Here is a 23,576-nt window from a genome sequence, read left to right as displayed (position 1 = left end):
TTTTTCAGGTAGACTGCCTATTTCCTCTTCATTTGTTAGGTCTGATGGGTTTTTATCTTGCTCCTTCATCTGCGGTGTGTTTTTCTGTCTTTTCATTTTGCTTATCTTACTGTGTTTGGGGTCTCCTTTTTTGCAGGCTGAAGGTTCGTAGTTCCTGTTGTTTTTTGTGTCTGTCCCCAGTGGCTAAGGTTGGTTCAGTGGGTTGTGTAGGCTTCCTGGTGGAGGGTACTAGTGCCTGTGTTCTGGTGGATGAGGCTAGATCTTGTCTTTCTGGTGGGCAGGTCCACGTCTGGTGGTGTGTTTTGGGGTGTCTGTAGACTTATTATGATTTTGGGCCGCCTCTCTGCTAATGGGTGGGGTTGTGTTCCTGTCTTGCTAGTTGTTTGGCATAGGATGTCCAGCACTGTAGCTTGCTGGTCGTTGAGTGAAGCTGGGTGCTGGCGTTGAGATGGAGATCTCTCGGAAATTTTTGCTGTTTGATATTATGTGCAGCTGGGAGGTCTCTTGTGGACCAGTGTCCTGAAGTTGGCTCTCCCACCTCAGAGGCACAGCACTGACTCCTGGCTGCAGCCCCAAGAGCCTTTCATCCACAGGGCTCCTTAATTTGGGATGATTGGTTGTCTATTCAGGTATTCCACAGATGCAGGGTCCATCAAGTTGATTGTGGAGCTTTAATCCGCTGCTTCTGAGGCTGCTGGGAGAGATTTCCCTTTCTCTTCTTTGTTCTCACAGCTCCCAGGGCTCAGCTTTGGATTTAGCCCCGCCTGTGCGTGTAGGTCGCCGGAGGGCGTCTGTTCTTTGCTCAGACAGGACGGGGTTAAAGGAGCCGCTGATTCGGAGGCTCTGGCTCACTCAGGCCCGGGGGTAGGGAGGGGCACGGAGTGTGGGGTGGGCCTGCGGCTGCAGAGGCCAGCGAGACGTTGCAGCCTGAGGCGCGCCTGTGCGTTCTCCCGGGGGAGTTGTCCCTGGATCCCGGGACCCCAGCAGTGGCGGGCTGCACAGGCTCCCCGGAAGGGCGCGTGGCCAGTGACCTGTGTTCGCACACAGGCCTCCCGGTGGCGGCAGCAGCGGCCCTAGCCACGTCCGTCTCTGGGCTCCGCACCCCTAGCCGCGGCTCGCGCCCGTCCCTGGAGCTCTCTCAAGCAGCGTTCTTAATCCCCTCTCCTCGTGCACCAGGAAACAAAGAGGGACGTAAAAGTCTCTTGCCTCTTCGGCAGTTCCAGACTTCTCCCCGGACTCTCTCCCGGCCAGCCGCGGTGCACCAACGCCCCGCAGGCTGTGTTCACGCCGCCAACCTCAGTCCTCTCCCGGCGCTCCGACAAAAGCCGGAGCCTCAGCTCCCAGTCCCGCCCGCCCCGGCGGGCGAGCAGACAAGCCTCTCGGCTGGCAAGTTCCGGTCGGCCCGATCCTCTGCGCTGGAATCTGTCCGCTTTGCCCTCCGCACCCCTGTTGCTGTGCTCTCCTCCGCGGCTCCCAAGCTCCCCCACTCCGCCTCCCGAAGTCTCCACCCGCGAAGGGGCTTCCTAGTGTGTGGACACTTTTCCTCCTTCACAGCTCTCTCCCGCTGGTGCAGGACCCGTCCCTATCCTTTTGTCCCTGTTTAGTTTTTTCTTTTGCCCTACCCAGGTACGTGGGGGGTTTCTTGCCTTTTGGGAGGTCTGAGGTCTTCTGCCAGCGTTCAGTAGATGCTCTGTCCACACTGTATTTTCTTAAGTAGGGCTGCTTTAAAATTTACTAAACCCATGTTTTTTAGTGTCTACTGTATATGCAGTACTGTGCTTGTTAAAGGGCCCCGATCCTGGAGTATCTCTGAAGTTCCACCTGGCTGTGGCATTCTGTAGGTCTCATCTTCTCACTGCTCATGGATTTAAAATGCCTCAAAGAAAATAGGATTCTTGCCCATGGTTCTACGCAAAAATGCTCACTTTGAATGTTGAGGAGTTTTGAAATTCTGCCTCTTCCATTCCCCCAGATTATATACACAACACCAGTAAGCGTTCTTTCTCCTTGGAAATGAAGGGAGACAAGCTAGGTGAGTTGCTCCAGGTTGAGCAAAAGTTAGAGGTGGGACTAAGTGGAGAATAACAATTCCCATTGTTGTGCAGATTACCTCTACCCAATACTAATTCTCTTGTCATTACGGAGCACAGATATACTCTAGTGGAATGTCCCTATGCAAGAAGAAGTGAGCATTTTTGCAACCATCTCTTCCCTCTGTGGATGGTTAAACATTGACAGGCGTTTTTGTGCACTCTCCATCTTGGCGGTCCGGAATTGAGTTGAAGCATATTTCATGACCCATTTTCTATTTGCTCAAGAAGCTGGCAGAACTGGTTTCCCTGATCTCAGACACCATCTCACATGGTCAGTTTTCTACCCCCAGACATGCTTTAAATCTTAAAATAATGAGCAATGCTTATAGGAACTGCCTCTCACTGTGTGGTGTTTACTGTCTCACGATTCTGCAGGTAGGTGATGCTCAGATGCTGTTGCCTCTCATCAAGTTGACGTTGGACGGAAGGAGAATAAACTGTGCTCAGACTGGTCCAGGAGAGGGGGCGTGAGCAGGAATGCCGCTGTAGGTACAAGTGACCTGTCTGGCAAGGAATGCAGCATCCCGAGAGCCTCTTCTTGACATCATCCCACAGACCACTGCTTCCTCGAGGGAAAGGGCGCTGAGGATTTTGCTATCAGCCACCTAAAACTTTTACCCAGCCAATAGAAGACTTTTGCTGAAGAACTGAACAAGATATCGTTTCATTTCATTTTTGCATCTTCTGATCATCTGGGCTACAGTAACTGTTGTTTAGCTTTGAGAATTTTAAGTCATATTTGTTTCTGTCATTTTTGTGTACACGTTTCAAAATGATCGACTTAAGCTTCCTGACAGAGGAAGAGCAGGAGGCCATCATGAAGGTTCTGCAGCGGGATGCTGCCCTGAAGAGGGCTGAAGAGGAGAGAGTCAGGTAAGAGGCCGAACGGGTCCTCGGGCATGGGAGGATGGGCAGTCTGTAAGAAGATGGGACACTTTTCTTTCCTCAACCTTAAGTGGTAGTTCTGACTTGGAGCCTGACTTAACGGATTCCAATTTTAGGTTTATTTCCTGGACAGAACTTTCTCCTCCGTATCTCTTTTTTTTTTTTTCCGGTACATGGGCCTCTCACTGTTGTGGCCTCTCCCGTTGTGGAGCACAGGCTCCGGACGCACAGGCTCCGCGGCCATGGCTCACGGGCCCAGCCGCTCCGCGGCATGTGGAATCTTCCCGAACCGGGGCACGAACCCGCGTCCCCTGCATCAGCAGGCGGACTCTCAACTGCTGCGCCACCAGGGAAGCCCCGTATCTCTTAATTTATCCCATAGGACTCCTGCCAGAAATAGTTTTGATTAAAAACCTAACTAAACTCCTTTAAATTATTAAACACTGGATTAAAAATGAAATAATGTATACAAACACATATATACATCTACCTCTCTCTCTCTCTCTCTCTCTATATATATATATAAACACACACATATATATCGACTTTTTTAACTGAATCTACTTAAAAAATGGATCATGTATGAAATTAGAAAAAATTTTTAATTTCTAAAGTTTTCAGAAGAAAATAAATTGAGAAGTAGCTCATATTTTTGCCCATCTTCAGAAATGTTTGAATTGGTTTCAACAGCAATTGAAATTAGTTCTGACTGAGCCAATTTTTCATTTGTGTTCCATAAGAAGGAGTGGCAACTTTGACACACTATTCACTTTGGGAGGAACCCAAATGTTCCACATCAGCATTCCCACCACTTTCACTCACTTGCGGGGCTGGAGGAGCGTGAGGTCAGAATGCTGAAGAAGTGGGCTTGAGTCCAAGCCCTGCCATCTATTGCCTTTGTGATCTGGGGCCTTGAAGGCAGCGAAAGGTTTCCTGAATGTGAGTTAGTCATATTAACTGCATGATCCCCAACCTAGGAGTTATCCAAAAGGAACATAAGCCCTGTTCTTCTTAGGATAGCAGGATCATGAATAATGGAGTTATTTGTGCCCATATTTCGTTATCCATATTTTGACCCTAATTTGAACATGGGTGCTTTATAAAAGAACATGCTGAAATTCACTTCAAGCACTCCAGAGTGTCTAACTATGGCTACTAACAAGAATTCATATATCGATAGTGCTTAACAGATTGCAAGGAGCTTACATGACTTTTATTTCTTCTGAGCTCACAACACTCGTGCAGTTGGGGGTGCAGGGTGGGATGTAATTACACCCACTTGATGTGTGAGGAAATTGACCTTGAGACAGGTCAGGTGACTCACCCAAGCTCATGTAGTCCGTAGGTGTCAGAAGAGAGAACTAAATCCTGGCCCTCAGGTACTCATTCACTAACTCCACCTCCCCTCCCTAAGAAAACTATAGCAGACAGGACATCCTGGGAAGACCGTTAGACCTATTTTAGAAAGAAGGGGAGGGGGCAGCACAGAGAAAATATTAGTTGATTTTTCAAGCATAGTGGGAAATGGGAATTCCTTTAGTCTCTCGGAAGATAAGATGGAGAGGATGGGAAAGAAAGCAGTGGAGCTGGGATTGCACCGGGTCCTGTCCCTCTTCCTGCCTCAGGATGTGGGGACTCTGAATCCTGGCGAGCTGCGATCTTTGATTCCTCCCACTTACAAGACCTTACGTGTGGTCTGTAATTCTGTTTCCTCTATCTAGCCAGGTTACGAAGAGAGATTCATTCTCCCTCCCTTCTGTATTTACTTGACCCCAGAGATTCCAGGCTGCTGGGTCTTCCCTGTAGTTCTCTGATTCTGTATGAGATGAGTGGAGATGTTTCTCAGGCATCTACAGTAATTGCTGAAAATATACTTAAAAATTCAAAGTTCTGGGCTTCCCTGGTGGCGCAGTGGTTGAGAGTCCACCTGCCGTTGTAGGGGACGCGGGTTCATGCCCCAGTTGGGGAGGATCCCACATGCTGCGGAGAGGCTGGGCCCGTGAGCCATGGCCGCTGAGCCTGCGCGTCCGGAGCCTGTGCTCCGCAACAGGAGAGGCCACAACGGTGAGAGGCCCGTGTACCGCAAAAAAAATAAAAAATAAAAAATTCAAAGTTCTGCCTGGAACTGAGCCTAGTAAGGGGTGTGTGTGTAGCCACTAGCACCAGCCAGTCTGCAGCCACAACAGGAATGCTGTGAGTCCGTTTGTAGCAGGGACTTTGCAGATTCTCCTTCCATGCACTGTTTCTGAGGATGCTTCGGAAGCTGCTGCTGGTGCTGCCCTTGTTTCTTGCTTTTGTAAGCTGATAGGAAGAAGGCTTGGGGTGGTGAAAATCTGGTGTGAGTCAAGTCCTGTTTACTGCTACCATTCTGGGGGCCTTCCTAATTAGTCACCAAGCAGCTCATGTGGACTTGGCCACAGGCAGGTCCAGGACTGAGTGACTGTGTGCGGGGGGCACAGATGGGCATGAGGCCCATAGCCTGTGGACACTGACAGAGGCCCAACCCGTAACCTGCTCCACACAAAAGGAATGGAACTCTGACACCCTTGGTTTTAGGACTGACGGAACCTGGGTTGGTTCTGAGGCTGTCTGCTCCTGGGCTGGTAGAACCATGACTAGGTTTCTGGTCTCTGAAAATGCTATTCTATGGGCTTTTGCTTTTCAGCCCCGTCACCATCCCGCAGCTGTTTGTCTCTAGCTCTTCCATCAGAGTGATAGCCTGACAGCTCTGGAAAGATTTTTGGGGTCCATATCAGTCACTTTACAGATAATAAAGGAAAAGCCCAGAGAGGGGAAGTGACTTTCCCAGGGTCACACAGCTAGTCAGTGCCAAAGCCATGATAAGAAAAGCTCTTGGTCTACTGCTTTTCCTTCTGCCCCATGTTGCACACTGGTATTGCTTTTTCAGAAGAACAGTAAGGGCCCTAGCGTGGACCTTGAGTCAAAACTTCGTGAGTTTGAATCCTGTCCTCACCACTGATCAACTATGGTTCATTCAGCAAGTTACTTGACCTCTCTGAGCCTCAACTCAGAGACTGGGAATGACCCTAGTACCAAACTCAAAGAATTACAGTCAAGATTAAGTAAGATAATTCTTAATCTTCTTAGCACATAGTAGGTGATTGATACATTTTAATTCCCTCATTCACCACTCCACCTATGCCTCTAAAAAAGGACAGAATTCTCTGGTCAGCAGTCTGATTCCTTAGAAGGAAATTACTCCTAAAACTCTCAACTATTTAATACAGTGAAATTTAATTGAGTACTCATTAAGTCTAGGGAGCTTCTCTGAACAAATGGAAGGAATTTTAGGGTAATTGAAACATGGTCCCAGTGCTCAAGGAATTTACCATTTAACCATTTAATGGATTATCAATCGCAAATTTAAAATCTCAACCTTGTTTCCCTAACCTGATTTTACAATGCCCCAGTCCTCCTCCAAGTTAGTATATGGCTTTAGAAACATAAATTAGATAATTCTAATATTAGCCTAAGGAAAACATCATTAGAAAGGCAAATCTGCCACTAAAATTCAGACTGCTATTTCAAATGCTAATTCATTATGGGCTTTGGAGTAGAACCCTCCTGTAGCCGTGAGGACATTGCTCATGGATCATAGCACTGCTGCCCACTAAGACCAGACACTGCCTCAGAGTCCTTTACAATATGGCTGTTGATGAGAGCTGGATTTAAATTGAAATCTGTTTGCCATTCCTGATTTATCCAGTGCTTTGACTTGTTCACATCCAAGCTCTTTCAGGGCACTTTGGAGATGATTTATCCTTTATGCTACCTCCCATCCTGATTTCATGGATGAGAAAATGAGTGTCAAACAAGGGAAGCGTCCAGTTCCCAAATCACTCAACCTGTTAATAGTAGAATGTGGATTTGAACCCAAGGGAATATCTACTGTGGTATCTCGGGGGTTCTGTTAGAAGAAAGCAATTCCAGGTCACTGTCTTTCATGCTGCCTCCCTACCTGTACCACAGTGCTAGGCCCAGTTATTACCATGCCTCACTACCCAGCTTGCTTTCCTAACTACCAGCTGGAGACATTTCACAAACCAGCAGTGAAGCAGACATCAGGATGGATTCTTTTTCTCGCTCCCCGCTGCCTCCTCCCTCTCTGTCCTCCTTTTTTAAAGAAACACCACCATACATACATAGATGTAACTTTAGTCTCTTAGGGTTTGAAAGTGACACACTCTGGAGGTGGTATTTCCTGTGCTTTGCATCACACTGCCAGCAGGAAATCATTGCTGCTGTGTGTCTGTACACTGCCAGCACCACATCCCCCATCCCATAAACACACAACCACATCTAGGGTGATGGGCGTTCTTGCAGTAGACACCATCTCAACCACGACCGCATCTTTTTTTTTTTTTTTTGTGGTACGCGGGCCTCTCACTGTTGTGGCCTCTCCCGTTGCGGAGCACAGGCTCCGGACGCGCAGGCTCAGCGGCCATGGCTCACGGGCCCAGCCGCTCCGTGGCATGTGGGATCTTCCCGGACTGGGCCACGAACGCGCGTCCCCTGCATCGGCAGGCAGACTCCCAACCAATGCACCACCAGGGAAGCCCATGACCACATCTTATGATCCTCAGCTGCTGCCTTAAGACCTACTTTCTTTTAAACAAAGGCAGTTGTCATTGAAGAACTGCTTTCTAGGACCTCTGATGGCATTTTCTGTGAAAGCAAAGGGGAAAGGAACCAACATTTGTCCAGGATTGACACTGTACACAGAGCTTCACGTTTTCCCCTTTCATCCGCACAGCAGTGTAGCTGAACCCACTCAACAAGGGGGAGGAAATAGAGTGGAGGAGGTTAAGTGCCCTGTAAGATTGAAACCTTGCTTATGCAACTGCAAAGCCTGTGCTTCCCACACACTGTGCTGCCTCGCAGCAGATTGTGGGGATCTGTGGTGTGTCCACAGCACAAGTGATGCATGTTTCTTCTTGTTTTCCGCTGTAAAGAACTTTTGCAATTTATTTCATTTTCACGCGTTTGTTTTCAGATTCTCTATCAAAGGTTGAATGCCTTTGTAGAAAGAGTGAAGTGTGATAGCCATCTTAGAAATCAAAATCATGTTTGGCTCTCTCAGGCAGGATGATGGGGCAGTGGAAAGAACGTTGGCTAGGAGTCAGGCTGGCTTCCGGTCCCCGCTCTGTGTGACCTTGGGCAAACCTCTTAAACTCTCTGGGCCTCATTTCATCTATAAAGTGAGGCCATTTGTAACTATCTAAGGTCCATTCAAAACAAACATTCTCTCATTCAAAACAGACATCTAAGAGTACTTTCAAATCTTGTAGTCTAACCATCTTGCCCAGAATATACTGAAAGGTTAAAAAAAAATCTGGGAATGGATCAATCAACCTCTCTGGCCAGTCTGCTGATTCTTATTATGCATAGCTGAGCAGATAATATGGACCAGGTCCTGTCTATGATGTTAGGCCTTTGCCTCATCATGATGAATAGCTAGAAGCTGGGGTGTGCTACGTGAGTACAAGCAGGAAAAATGTTGAATGCAGGATGAAGGGCGCCACTGCTCTTCTGGCTTTCCTCTGAAAGTGTTCACACTCTCTCTGCACCGCAGGAGTTGATGTTAGCAGTTAGGGCTGTGGACTAACTTTTTTATGTACAATTCCAAGCATATGCCTGGTATATGATAGGGAATTAATGAACTGTTGAACGAAAAAATGAACAGATATGGCCTTTACCATACAGAGAAAGCAAGATGGCCATCTTTTGCAGTTGACTGAATTCTTTGTACATCATGGTGAAATTGTAAGGATTAAATGAGATGATGCATGTTAAGTGCCACGCGTGAGGCCCAGTACCGAACACATGCTTTGTATGTATTAGCTGAAAGAATGGGGTGTGACCAGCATCATGTTCTGCCTGGAGGACCAACTGGACAGTGTCTTCTCTGGGTTGAGTGTTCTTCTGCCTTCACTTCTGCCCAGTGGCAGCCCATGGGTGTTTATTGAGCATCTTCTCTATCCTTAGCTCTCTACTAAGTACAACATGCACGTGTGGAGAGGATGGTAAGGTATAAAAAGTGTGAGTGTCAAGAAACTTACCTTTTTCCCACTTCAACTAAATGGTACAACAACGAGAGAATCAAGTGCTAATTTGGTTGGTACAATTAGAGTTCAAGAAAATTGAGAGATCAATATGGGCTGGTAGAGAAGATTTTATTTTAATTTTTTTATCAAAGTATAGTTGATTTACAATATTATGTTTCATATTATATTAGTACTGCATTGTGATTCAGTATTTTTATAGATTATACTCCATTAAAAGTTATTACAAAATAATGGCTATAATTCCCTTGCTGTACAATATATCCTTGTTGCTTATCTATTTTATACATAGTACTTTATATTTCTTAGTCCCGTACCCCTAATTTGCCCCTCCCCCATTCCCTCTCTCCTTTAGTAACCACCGGTTGGTTTTCTATGCCTGTGAGTCTATTTGTGTTTTGCATGTACATTCATTTGTATTATTTTTTTAGATTCCACATGTAAGTGATATCATACAGAATTTATCTTTCTCTGTCTGACTTATTTCACTAAGCATAATAGTCTCCAGGTACAGAGAAGATTTTTTTTTTTTTTTTTTGCGGTACATGGGCCTCTCACCGTTGTGGCCTCTCCCGTTGGGGAGCACAGGCTCCGGAAGCGCAGGCTCAGCGGCCATGGCTCATGGGCCCAGCCACTCCGCGGCACGTGGGATCTTTCCGGACCGGGGCACGAACCCGCGTCCCCTGCATCGGCAGGTGGACTCTCAACTACTGCGCCACCAGGGAAGCCCCAGAGAAGATTTTGACAGCACCACCTAGATGGCGGGATTTCTTTTTTTAATCTACACCTTCATAAAACTTGGGCTTTGATGTCATACATATGGGTTCATCTGTAAAATATTCCAAATGACTAAGCTAGAAAAAGAGATTGATTTACCCTAGTAGTGATTATCATGATAGGAGATATATAAATAACACTTACTGAATTTGAAAGAATTTCCTATTCTTTTGCCACTTGAAAAGAAATGAGCCAGAAACCCAACCTCAATTCTTTACTGTAACGGCTTTACTATGAAGGGCCATGTGCTTCAATGAGCCCGCCTCACATGGTGCGGGCTTACTGTGCACTGAAAGCTTAATGGAATCAGAGGCTTGCAGACAGTCAGTTAGGCAGAAGCAGATCAAGAGTTGCATAAGGACCCTTACAAAGTGCCTTTCCGGTGAACAACAAAGATAAGTGAATAAATAATCTCATGAAGAGAAATTGGGAGTTGTTATGCTATGAGGGTTTGTGGTCTTCTTCAACACGATGGTGGCTGATGCCGTATTTCATCATGCTTTTCCCTAATCCACCAAGAGATGAGGTGGCCTGCCTCATTAGGAGGAGGCACTGCCATTGTGATGGAGCGTGGTTCACTTAACCCCAGCAGCGACAGGTTCTCTCTTGTCTCTTGTCTTTACTCAGACTAGGTTGGCTGCTGAGCATTTATTTGTTAACTGATTTATTCACTCAACAGTTTCTGGGTATCAGCTCTGTGCCAGGCTCCGTGCTGGATGCTCGTGTTACAAAGGTGTTTATGAGGTAGTCCTTGCCTTCAGGGAGTTTGCAGAGTTCACGGATTAGTGTGTAAGACAGATGTGCAAATAGATCATTGGAACACAGTGTGGTGAGTGCTGTCGTGGAGGAGCTGTGGGAGCACAGAGAAGGGCAAGCCACACAGTGCCCTCAAGGATCAGGGAAGGCTTCCCTGGGGAGGTGCTACCTAGATCTGAGGGATGAGGGGCCACGTGCTGGGCAGAGAAGTGAGGGAAAGACATCTGGAGAGAATTCACATTTATTGCTCTCTCACCAGGATCTGGGCACTGTTAGGTACTTCCAGGTAAATACCGCATTTAATCATCCCGGAAGTCCTGCAGAGTAGGTCTTATTTTCCCCTATCTTTATAAACAAGGAGACTGAAGCTTAGAGGGGTTCAGTAACCTGCCAAAGATCACATTTAGGAAGGGTCACAACGGGGACTTGGACCTAATTTGGGGAGACATCAAAGCCCATAGTCTTCCTGCCACACCTTCCTGCCCTTAATGTCTACAGAGGTCATGTAAGAGCAGTGTGGAGATCAGTAAGAGGTCTAGTGTGCTGGCACATGGGGCAGCATGGGAGCAAGTGCTGGGAAATGAATCTGAACAGGTATCCTGAAGCCAGGTGGTCAGGGACCTCATATGATATCCCTTCACTCCAAAAGCGCTGAATAAACACCCACTGTTTTCCAGACACCAAGAAAAGCTATATTGAGTACAGGCCCTGCCCCTAGGGACTCACTGTCTAGTCAAGGAGAGCTGGAAGGGCTTCTCTTTTCTGGAATTGAACTTGAATGTGGTCCTTTTGGGAAGAGAAGGCAAAAAGCTCCACCAGCAGCTCAGGGTGGATTTTTTGCTGTGCTGAAAAGCTAGGCAGTGGTTCCACATATAAGTGATATCATATGATATTTGTTTATCTCTGTCTGACTTACTTCACTCAGTATGACAATCTCTAGGTCCATCCATGTTGCTGCAAATGACACTATTTCGTTCTTTTTATGGCTGAGTAATATTCCATTGCATGTATGTACCACATCTTCTTTATCCATTCCTCTGCTGATGGATATTTAGGTTGCTTCCATGTCCTGGCTATTGTAAATATACACACTACTGTATATAAAAGATATAACTAATGAGAACCTACTGTATGGCACAGGGAACTCTACTCAGTACTCTGTATAACCTATGTGGGATATATGTGTATCTATAACTGAATCACTTTGCTGTACAGTAGAAACTAACACAACATTTTAAATCAACTATACTCCAGTAAAAGTAAAAAAAAAAATTTAGGCAATGGGAAACCATTAGAAACATTTTATAAGAACCATGACCCCTCTGGTGATTCAGAACCATGAAATGAAGACACTGTCCCTGTCTGGATTTGATGATGGACTGTCACAGCAAGGTGTGTCCAAGGGTTGTGATTGGACATGTTTGGCGTAGGGTCACTTCTTTCTAGGTAACTGGGGGAGGAGAGGAGTTTCCAGCAGAGAGTGGGACTCTGGCTGGAAAGATCTCTCCAGGCACACTTGGGAGAGAGAAAACGTACTTGCCAGAACCCAGGTAACTGCCCCTCCTGCCTTCCCCGTTCCCAGGTAGGCCTGCGTGCAACCCTCACACACAGCCCTGCCACCACCTTGGGTGTGGCTGCCATACACGTTCTCTGGCTAAAACACTTAGACTGGCTACTTTAGGAAGCGTGCATATTGGCTCGAATGACAATCATAAAACCCTCTTGGATTTTTGTGACACATTACCCTCCAAGAGTTCAAAGTCCCCTTAAGGCTTTTATTCCACTTTATTGTAAGTACAGCTCTATCAAAAAGAAAAGATAGGTTTTTTGATTCTCATTTTATTGACGTGGATAGAGAGATGCAGAGATTATAGGACTTGTCATGTAGAACAGTGTTTTCCCCTCACTGTAAATGAGGGAGATTTTAGGAGGGTGGCACTTGGCTTGTTCTTTAGGTTTTAACTTTTCAATGAGCATGAATGACATGGAACACTTAAATGCAGTATCTGCACAAATGGAATTTATGTCTGCCTCCACTCCCCACCCCATATAAATATTATCTTTCCTGATCCCAGCCAGTCTTGTTGAATTCATTTCTTGTTGAATTCAATTCATTCATAACATTAAGAACCAGGGACCTCATGCACTGTCCCCTACAAGCTTCCAGGAAAGTCTCTGATAAGCTCATTTCAGTGAAATGGCAAGAACTGATGAGCCAGTTATTCAGTGAGTGTTTATTAGGTGCCAGGCATGTGCAGAGGTGGTCTGCACGCATTAGCTAATTTAATCCTCATAGCGACCCCGTCAGGTGGGTTACTATTATTAACCCCTTTTTAAAGATGAAGAAACCAAAGCTTAGGGAAGCTTAATATGTCATCTTTCTCTGCGGTATTTACATTTGAACAGTGAACAGCAAGCCTGCAGCCAAAGAGTGAATTTGCTTTTGAGAAATTTCAGGCATCATCTGGGAATCATGGCTTAAATCTTTGAATTTTTAAAAAGTGTTGGCCTCGGCTTCTCTGACCTTTCAGTCAAAGCATACATTTTAGTCATTTGGGAGGTTTGTGGGATCTTGTAAGATATTGAGAACTTCATTCTGGCTGTATGTTTACAGATTTCTTTATGCAGTGTCATAATAAACTCATTTATTTACTGTGGGTTCTTAGCAAAGTAAAGCTTTTTTTTTCTTTTGTAGACATTTGCCTGAAAAAATTAAGGATGACCAGCAGCTGAAGAATATGAGTGGCCAATGGTTTTATGAAGCCAAGGCAAAAAGGCACAGAGAGAAAATCCACGGAGCAGATATCATCAGAGCGTCCATGAGAAAGAAGAGGCACCAGGGAGCAGGTGAGTCGATTGGGCTAGTACTTTTAGAGCCAGCATTTGTCCTTGGGAGAAGGTGTCCTTGGGAGAGAGGAAGGGTGTCAGTCATTTAGGGGTGTGCTTTGCACCATGCATAGTCCTCTAGGTCGTAATCTCCTTGCCCTGGGTTTGGATGGATGAGGGCAGGGCTAAGTGACTTATTGTGGTGAAGAAGGAGGAGGGAAGCCCCTTAGATGCCATGTTGAATTGGAGTAGCCTAGACAATTGGGGGTTATAAGGGATCTACCACCTCCTCTTTCTTTGGCTTTTTTTTTTATTTTTTTATTTTTTATTTTTTATTTTTAAACATCTTTATTGGAGTATAATTGCTTTACAATGGTATGTTAGTTTCAGCTTCACAACAAAATGAATCAGTTATATATATAAATGTTCCCATATCTCTTCCCGCTTGTGTCTCCCTCCCTCCCACCCTCCCTATCCCACCCCTCCAGGCGGTCACAAAGCACCGAGCTGATGTCCCTGTGCTATGCGGCTGCTTCCCACTAGCTATCTACCTTACGTTTGGTAGTGTATATATGTCCATGCCTCTTCATCGCTTTGTCACCGTTTACCCTTCCCCCTCCCCATAACCTCAAGTCCATTCTCTAGTAAGTCTGTGTCTTTATTCCTGTTTCACCCCTAGGTTTTTCATGACGTTTTTTTTTTCTTAAATTCCATATATATGTGTTAGCATACGGTATTTGTCTCTCTCTCTCTGACTTACTTCACTCTGTATGACAGACTCTAGGTCTATCCACCTCATTACAAATAGCTCAATTTCGTCTCTTTTTATGGCTGAGTAATATTGCATTGTATATATGTGCCACATCTTCTTTATCCATTCATCCGACGATGGACACTTAGGTTGTTCCCATCTCCGGGCCACCGTAAACAGAGCTGCAACGAACATTTTGGTACATGACTCTTTTTGAATTATGGTTTTCTCAGGGTATATGCCCAGTAGTGGGATTGCTGGGTCATATGGTAGTTCTATTTGTAGCTTTTTAAGGAATCTCCATACTGTTCTCCACAGTGGCTGTATCAATTTACATTCCCACCAACAGTGTAAGAGGGTTCCCCTTTCTCCACACCCTCTCCAGCATTTATTGTTTCTAGATTTTTTGATGATGGCCATTCTGAGTGGTGTGAGATGATATCTCATTGTAGTTTTGATTTGCATTTCTCTAATGATTAGTGATGTTGAGCATTCTTTCATGTGTTTGTTGGCACTCTGTATATCTTCTTTGGAGAAATGTCTATTTAGATCTTCTGCCCATTTTTGGATTGGGTTGTTTGTTTTTTTGTTATTAAGCTGCATGAGCTGCTTATAAATTTTGGAGATTAATCCTTTGTCAGTTGCTTCATTTGCAAATATTTTCTCCCATTCTGAGGGTTGTCTTTTGGTCTTCTTTATGGTTTCCTTTGCTGCGCAAAAGCTTTGAAGTTTCATTAGGTCCCATTTGTTTACTTTTGTTTTTATTTCCATTTCTCTAGGAGGTGGGTCAAAAAGGACCTTGCTGTGATTTATGTCATAGAGTGTTCTGCCTATGTTTTCCTCTAAGAGTTTGATAGTTTCTGGCCTTACATTTAGGTCTTTAATCCATTTTGAGCTTATTTTTGTGTATGGTGTTAGGGAGTGATCTAATCTCATACTTTTACATGTAGCTGTCCAGTTTTCCCAGCACCACTTATTGAAGAGGCTGTCCTTTCTCCACCGTACATTTCTGCCTCCTTTGTCAAAGATAAGGTGACCATATGTGCGTGGGTTTATCTCTGGGCTTTCTATCCTGTTCCATTGATCTATATGTCTGTTTTTGTGCCAGTACCATACTGTCTTGATTACTGTAGCTTTGTAGTATAGTCTGAAGTCAGGAAGCCTGATTCCTCCAGCTCCATTTTTCGTTCTCAAGATTGCTTTGGCTATTCGGGGTCTTTTGTGTTTCCATACAAATTGTGAAATTTTTTGTTCTAGTTCTGTGAAAAATGCCAGTGGTAGTTTCATAGGGATTGCATTGAATCTGTAGATTGCTTTGGGTAGTAGAGTCATTTTCACAATGTTGATTCTTCCAATCCAAGAACATGGTATATCTCTCCATCTATTTGTATCATCTTTAATTTCTTTCATCAGTGTCTTATAATTTTCTACATACAGGTCTTTTGTCTCCTTAGGTAGGTTTATTCCTAGGTATTTTATTCTTTTTGTTGCAATGGTAAATGGGAGTGTTTTCTTGATTTCACTTTCATATTTTTCATCCTTAGTGTATAGGAATGCCAGAGATTTCTGTGCATTAATTTTGTATCCTGCCACTTTACCAAATTCATTGATTAGCTCTAGTAGTTTTCTGGTAGCATCTTTAGGATTCTCTATGTATAGTATCATGTCATCTGCAAACAGTGACAGCTTTACTTCTTCTTTTCCGATTTGGATTCCTTTTATTTCCTTTTCTTCTCTGATTGCTGTGGCTAAAACTTCCAAAACTATGTTGAATAAGAGTGGTGAGAGTGGGCAACCTTGTCTTGTTCCTGATCTTAGTGGAAATGCTTTCAGGTTTTCACCATTGAGGACGATGTTGGCTGTGGGTTTGTCATATATGGCCTTTATTATGTTGAGGAAAGTTCCCTCTATGCCTACTTTCTGCAGGGTTTTTATGATAAATGGGTGTTGAATTTTGTCAAAAGCTTTCTCTGCATCTATTGAAATGATCATATGGTTTTTCTCCTTCAATTTGTTAATATGGTGTATCACGTTGATTGATTTGCGTATATTGAAGAATCCTTGCATTCCTGGAATAAACCCCACTTGATCATGGTGTATGATCTGTTTAATGTGCTGTTGGATTCTGTTTGCTAGTATTTTGTTGAGGATCTTTGCATCTATGTTCATCAGTGATATTGGCCTGTAGTTTTCTTTCTTTGTGACATCCTTGTCTGGTTTTGGTATCAGGGTGATGGTGGCCTCGTAGAATGAGTTGGGGAGTGTTCCTCCCTCTGCTATATTTTGGAAGAGTCTGAGAAGGATAGGTGATAGCTCTTCTCTAAATGTTTGATAGAATTCACCTGTGAAGCCATCTGGTCCTGGGCTTTTGCTTGTTGGAAGATTTTTAATCACAGTTTCAATTTCAGTGCTTGTGATTGGTCTGTTCATATTTTCTATTTCTTCCTGATTCAGTCTTGGCAGGTTGTGCCTTTCTAAGAATATGTCCATTTCTTCCAGGTTGTCCATTTTATTGGCATAGAGTTGCTTGTAGTAATCTCTCATGATCTTTTGTATTTCTGCAGTGTCAGTTGTTACTTCTCCTTTTTCATTTCTAATTCTATTGATTTGAGTCTTCTCCCTTTTTTTCTTGATGAGTCTGGCTAATGGTTTATCAATTTTGTTTATCCTTTCAAAGAACCAGCTTTTAGTTTTATTGATCTTTGCTATCGTTTCCTTCATTTCTTTTTCATTTATTTCTGATCTGATTTTTATGATTTCTTTCCTCCTGCTAACTTTGGGGTTTTTTTGTTCTTCTTTCTCTAATTGCTTTAGGTGCAAGGTTAGGTTGTTTATTCGAGATGTTTCCTGTTTCTTAAGGTAACATTGTATTGCTATAAACTTCCCTCTTAGAACTGCTTTTGCTGCAGCCCATAGATTTTGAGTCGTCGTGTCTCCATTGTCATTTGTTTCTAGGTATTTTTTGATTTCCTCTTTGATTTCTTCAGTGATCACTTCGTTATTAAGTAGTGTATTGTTTAGCCTCCATGTGTTTGTATTTTTTACAGATCTTCTCCTGTAATTGATATCGAGTCTCATAGCGTTGTGGTCGGAAAAGATACTTGATACAATTTCGATTTTCTTAAATTTACCAAGGCTTGATTTGTGACCCAAGATATGATCTATCCTGGAGAATGTTCCATGAGCACTTGAGAAAAATGTGTATTCTGTTGTTTTTGGATGGAATGTCCTATAAATATCAATTAACTCCATCTCGTTTAATGTATCATTTAAAGCTTGTGTTTCCTTATTTATTTTCATTTTGGATGATCTGTCCATTGGTGAAAGTGGCGTGTTAAAGTCCCCTACTATGAATGTGTTACTGTCGATTTCCCCTTTTATGGTTGTCAGTATTTGCCTTATGTATTGAGGTGCACCTATGTTGGGTGCATAAATATTTACAATTGTTATATCTTCCTCTTGGATCGATCCCTTGATCATTATGTAGTGTCCTTCTTTGTCTCTTCTAATAGTCTTTGTTTTAAAGTCTATTTTGTCTGATATGAGAATTGCTACTCCAGCTTTCTTTTGGTTTCCATTTGCATGAAATACCTTTTTCCATCCCCTTACTTTCAGTCTGTATGTGTCTCTAGGTCTGAAGTGGGTCTCTTGTAGACAGCAAATATATGCGTCTTGTTTTTGTATCCATTCAGCCAATCTGTGTCTTTTGGTGGGAGCATTTAGTCCATTTACATTTAAGGTAATTATCGATATGTGTGTTCCCATTCCCATTTTCTTAATTGTTTTGGGTTTGTTATTGTAGGTCTTTTCCTTCTTTTGTGTTTCTTGCCTAGAGAAGTTCCTTTAGCAGTTGTTGTAGAGCTGGTTTGGTGGTGCTGAACTCTCTCAGCTTTTGCTTGTCTGTAAAGGTTTTAATTTCTCCATCAAATCTGAATGAGATCCTTGCTGGGTAGAGTAATCTTGGTTGCAGGTTTTTCTCCTTCAACACTTTCAATATGTCCTGCCCTCCCTTCTGGCTTGCAGAGTTTCTGCTGAAAGATCAGCTGTTAACCTTATGGGGATTCCCTTGTGTGTTATTTGTTGTTTTTCCCTTGCTGCTTGTAATATGTTTTCTTTGTATTTAATTTTTGACAGTTTGATTAATATGTGTCTTGGCGTATTTCTTCTTGGATTTATCCTGTATGGGACTCTCAGTGCTTCCTGGACTTGATTAACTATTTCCTTTCCCATATTAGGGAAGTTTTCAACTATAATCTCTTCAAATATTTTCTCAGTCCCTTTCTTTTTCTCTTCTTCTCTGGAACCCCTATAATTCGAATGTTGGTGCGTTTAATGTTGTCCCAGAGGTCTCTGAGACTGTCCTCAGTTCTTTTCATTCTTTTTTCTTTGTTCTGCTCTGCAGTAGTTATTTCCACTATTTTATGTTCCAGGTCACTTATCCGTTCTTCTGCCTCAGTTATTCTGCTATTGATCCCATCTAGAGTACTTTTAATTTCATTTATTGTGTTGTTCATCGTTGCTTGTTTCATCTTTAGTTCTTCTAGGTCCTTGTTAACTGATTCTTGCATTTTGTCCATTCTATTGTCCATTCTATCTCCGAGATTTCGGATCAACCTTACTATCATTATTCTGAATTCTTTTTCAGGTAGACTGCCTATTTCCTCTTCATTTGTTAGGTCTGGTGGCTTTTTATCTTGCTCCTCCATCTGCTGTGTGTTTTTCTGTCTTTTCATTTTGCTTATCTTACTGTGTTTGGGGTCTCCTTTTTTGCAGGCTGAAGGTTCGTAGTTCCTGTTGTTTTTTGTGTCTGTCCCCAGTGGCTAAGGTTGGTTCAGTGGGTTGTGTAGGCTTCCTGGTGGAGGGTACTAGTGCCTGTGTTCTGGTGGATAAGGCTGGATCTTGTCTTTCTGGTGGGCAGGTCCACGTCTGGTGGTGTGTTTTGGGGTGTCTGTAGACTTATTATGATTTTGGGCAGCCTCTCTGCTAATGGGTGGGGTTGTGTTCCTGTCTTGCTAGTTGTTTGGCATAGGATGTCCAGCACTGTAGCTTGCTGGTCGTTGAGTGAAGCTGGGTGCTGGCGTTGAGATGGAGATCTCTCGGCGATTTTTGCTGTTTGATATTATGTGCAGCTGGGAGGCCTCTTGTGGACCAGTGTCCTGAAGTTGGCTCTCCCACCTCAGAGGCACAGCACTGACTCCTGGCTGCAGCACCAAGAGCCTTTCATCCACAGGGCTCCTTAATTTGGGATGATTCTTTGTCTTTTCAGGTATTCCACAGATGCAGGGTACATCAAGTTGATTGTGGAGCTTTAATCCGCTGCTCCTGAGGCTGCTGGGAGAGATTTCCCTTTCTCTTCTTTGTTCTCACAGTTCCCAGGGGCTCAGCTTTGGATTTGGCCCCTCCTGTGCGTGTAGGTCGCCGGAGGGCGTCTGTTCTTTGCTCAGACAGGACGGGGTTAAAGGAGCCGCTGATTCGGAGGCTCTGGCTCACTCAGGCCGGGGGGTAGGGAGGGTCACGGAGTGTGGGGCGGGCCTGCGGCGGCAGAGGCCAGCGTGACGTTGCAGCCTGAGGCGCGCCGTGCGTTCTCCCGGGGGAGTTGTCCCCGGATCCCGGGACCCCGGCAGCGGCGGGCTGCACAGGCTCCCCGGAAGGGCGCGTGGCTAGTGACCTGTGCTCGCACACAGACCTCCCGGCGGCGGCCGCAGCGGCCTTAGCGTCCCATGTCCGTCTCTGGGCTCCGCACCGCCAGCCGCGGCTCGCGCCCGTCCCTGGAGCTCTCCCAAGCAGCGCTCTCAATCCCCTCTCCTCGCGCACCAGGAAACAAAGAGGGACGCAAAAGTCTCTTGCCTCTTCGGCAGGTCCAGGCTCCCCCCCGGACTCTCTCCCGGCCAGCCGCGGTGCACCAACGCCCTGCAGGCTGTGTTCACGCCGCCAACCTCAGTCCTCTCCTGGCGCTCCGACAAAAGCCGGAGCCTCAGCTCCCAGTCCCGCCCGCCCCAGCGGGCGAGCAGACAAGCCTCTCGGCTGGTGAGTTCCGGTCGGCCCGATCCTCTGCACTGGAATCTGGCCGCTTTGCCCTCCGCACCCGTGTTGCTGTGCTCTCCTCCGCGGCTCCCAAGCTCCCCCACTCCGCCTCCCGAAGTCTCCACCCGCGAAGGGGCTTCTTAGTGTGTGGACACTTTTCCTCCTTCACAGCTCTCTCCCGCTGGTGCAGGACCCGTCCCTATCCTTTTGTCTCTGTTTAGTTTTTTCTTTTGCCCTAACCAGGTACGTGGGGGGTTCCTTGCCTTTTGGGAGGTCTGAGGTCTTCTGCCAGCGTTCAGTAGGTGCTCCGTAGGAGTTGTTCCACGCGTAGATGTATTTCTGGTGTATCTGTGGGGAGGAAGGTGATCTCCGCGTCTTACTCTTCCGCCATCTTCCCGGAAGTCCCCATCATTGTGTTTTCTTTGGCTTTTAATTCTGAAAATTCGGAACCTTTTCTCCTGAGTAGGGTGACAGGAAGAGATTAGCCTCCCTGTTCAATGACCTTGACACCTGGTACTTCTTTAAAAACCAAGTATATCATTTAAGGGACTGTAAAGACAGCATTTTGAGGGCTTCTTTAGAATTCTGTTGAGTTCATCAAATATTAACCGAGTGTCTTCTCTCTAATTAACTCTGCACTAGCCAGTATAAACCTTTATCCCTAAGAACAGCCATTGTCTAGTTCTAGCCTGTACTCAGTAAGGAAAATAGCTGTCACCTCTTCAGTATCTAATATATGATAGGCATTTAGTCCCTATTATTTCTAATTGTAGTAGCAATCTTGTAAGGTAGGTCTTATTATCCGCATTCTATATGTGGGGTATGTGAAGTTCAGAGAAGGGAAGTAACTTGCCCAAGGTCATATAGTTGGCAAATGACAGCTCCTGGATTTCAGTGTTTCGGACTCAGAGCCACGCTCCTTACAGATGAGGGCTGACCTCTTATGATGTGCTATGTATTGCTCACAGCCCTCTTGATTTCCAAAACCACCCAGACCTTCAGAAATCTTGAAGGGTGCAAGTTAGTACTGTGGACTCCGTTTTGCAGCTGAAGAAAATAGACTTATGTGTAAAGAGACCTGTGGATGTGAGTATTTGGAAATTGGGAGCCCTTATGTTGCTTCATCTTCTTAACACCGATGAAAGTATTCCTGGCACTTACTGGCTATGTGGCCTTAGGCAAGTTTCTTGAACCCTTTGATCCTCAATTTCCAAATCTGTAAACTTGGAAAATAGTTACCTCCTCATAGGATAATGCATGCAAAGGACTCAGCACTATGCCTGGCACTCAGTCATCACTCAGTTGATGCTAATTATCTAAGAGGTTCAGGTAAAGAGTTCTGGGTGTTCAGAGGCAAAAGAGGTTATTTCCTGAAGAGGGATCACAGAGGTTTTAAGGGGGCCCTGGCATCTGAGCTGACTATTAAGAAAGATATAGAATTTGGATGTGTAGAGATTGGGGGAGGAGGAGGCCATGGAGAGGGACATTCCAGAATAGAAGCATTTGTTCCCCTTTGTGTCCCAGAACCCAGCCTCAAGTTGGGCCCATTGTAGCTGTTCAGTAAATACTTGGTAATGATGGTGTGTCTGTCCCAGTGAGGACTCCCTGCCCTGAGCGTCCCCTGGCCGTACACATTTGGTCCTGACCCCAGTTCAGGTCAGAATCACCTAGGGCAGTCGGAATTTTGCTTTAGTCGTCTCTGCACATTTAAAGGTGCACCCATGCTCTCTGGAGACGGTACTTGTAGGGAGGTAACAACATGGGAATCTACTGACTTCTCTCGCAGATGTAATTTTTTTAAAATTACGTGATTTCTTTTATTTTAATTTTATTTATTTATTTTTGGCTGCGTTGGGTCTTCGTTGCTGAGCGCAGGCTTTCTCTAGTTGTGGCGAGCGGGGGCTCTTCTTCATTGTGGAGCATGGGCTCTAGGCGTGTGGGCTTCAGTAATTATGGCACATGGGCTCAGTAGTGTGGCACGCGGGCTCAGTAGCTGTGGTGCATAGGCTTAGTTGCTCCGCGGCACGTGGGATCTTCCTGGACCAGGGCTCGAACCCGTGTCCCCTGCATTGGCAGGTGGATTCTTAACCACTGCGTCACCAGGGAAGTCCTGCTTGATTTCTTTTAATTTTCACAAGTGTCTTCTTTTTAAGAAGAGGAATATTAGGCTCATAGAGCTCAAAAAACATTCCCTCTGCCTCAGAGCCACTTAGTAATATAACTAGGTCTTGTATACAGGTCTTTGTGTTTTTTTGTTTGTTTCTTTGCGGTACGCAGGCCTCTCACTGTTGTGGCCTCTCCCGTTGTGGAGCACAGGCTCCAGATGCACAGGCTCAGCAGCCATGGCTCACGGGGCCCAGCCGCACCGCGGCATGTGAGATCTTCCCAGACCGGGGCACGAACCCGTGTCCCCTGCATCGGCAGGCGGACTCTCAACCACTGCGCCACCAGGGAAGCCCAGGTCTTTGTGTTTTGACTTCTCTTGCAGATGCAATTCTGATCCCAAGTGCTCAGATTCATTAGTGACTGCCTGGGCACTCAGAGGAGGCCTGACGTTCAGGTTCCAGCCTTCAGTGATAAGAGCTGATATGAGAGTTGTAGGTCGTGGAGGTAAGAGATAGATAACCTTCTTGTCTTTATCGTTTCCTGTTTCAGCTGAGCAGAGTAAGGACAGAGCAAACAGGGCAAAGGAAAGCTGGGTGAATAATGTCAACAAAGATGCTCTCCTCCCCCCAGAGCTAACCGGTGTTGTAGAAGAGCCAGAAGAAGACGTAGCACCTGCAAACCCAAGGTAAGACTGAGCTCATGGGGAGCGCTGCTGCACGTGGGATTCATGGCTTGGTCCTGCTGTGTGAGTGCAAATGACAGACAGGTCTCACGGGCATGGGAAGGGGGCATGTACGAGAGAATTCTGGGCCCTGATGTGGACAAAGCCTGTGCAGTACTCTTTCTCAGCTTCCAGAATTTCTAACAGATCTGCATAGTAAATAAAACTAAAATGTTAAGTGGTGATTTCTTCCAGCACCCACAAGAGCTGTTTTTTTATTTGTGCTAAGGATATCTCCATAGAGTCAGTGAAGAGATACTCCAAAATGAATGTAGGGGAATAAGTCATTTCAGGAAAGAGATGAATGATGATCAAATTGTAACAGAAGAAGCTCAAGCACAGGAACCAGGCAGACATGAATTCACATCCTGACTATGCCACTTATTAGCCATTTGACCATGGGCAAGTCATTTAATCTCTCTGAATCTCTTTTCCTAACTATAGATAGGAATCATACTATATAGGAAAGGTTATGGTGAGAATTAGTGGTAATGTATGTAGAATACCTGGCACATGGTAGGCACTCAGTAGACGTCTCTTAAGGATGCAGATTG

General features: G+C 45.1%; 1 protein-coding gene across 2 annotated transcripts in view; it reads left to right on the top strand.

The window, feature by feature from the left end:
• The window catches only part of SYTL2 (synaptotagmin like 2), a 111,315-nt gene that overhangs the window by 45,358 nt on the left and 42,381 nt on the right, over positions 1 to 23,576 (top strand). For both annotated transcript variants that reach the window (XM_030835906.2, XM_030835904.2), the window contains exons 2-4: positions 2,469 to 2,966; positions 13,290 to 13,441; positions 22,851 to 22,986. In XM_030835906.2, coding sequence (XP_030691766.2) covers positions 2,866 to 2,966; positions 13,290 to 13,441; positions 22,851 to 22,986 — 389 coding nt within the window. In that variant the 5' untranslated portion in view covers positions 2,469 to 2,865. The remainder of the gene's footprint in view (positions 1 to 2,468; positions 2,967 to 13,289; positions 13,442 to 22,850; positions 22,987 to 23,576) is intronic.

Source organism: Globicephala melas, chromosome 8 (genome assembly GCF_963455315.2).
Source record: "Globicephala melas chromosome 8, mGloMel1.2, whole genome shotgun sequence".
Lineage (NCBI taxonomy): Eukaryota > Metazoa > Chordata > Mammalia > Artiodactyla > Delphinidae > Globicephala > Globicephala melas.
Note: the sequence above shows the minus strand (reverse complement) of the source record. Positions and strands in the feature narration are given on the sequence as shown.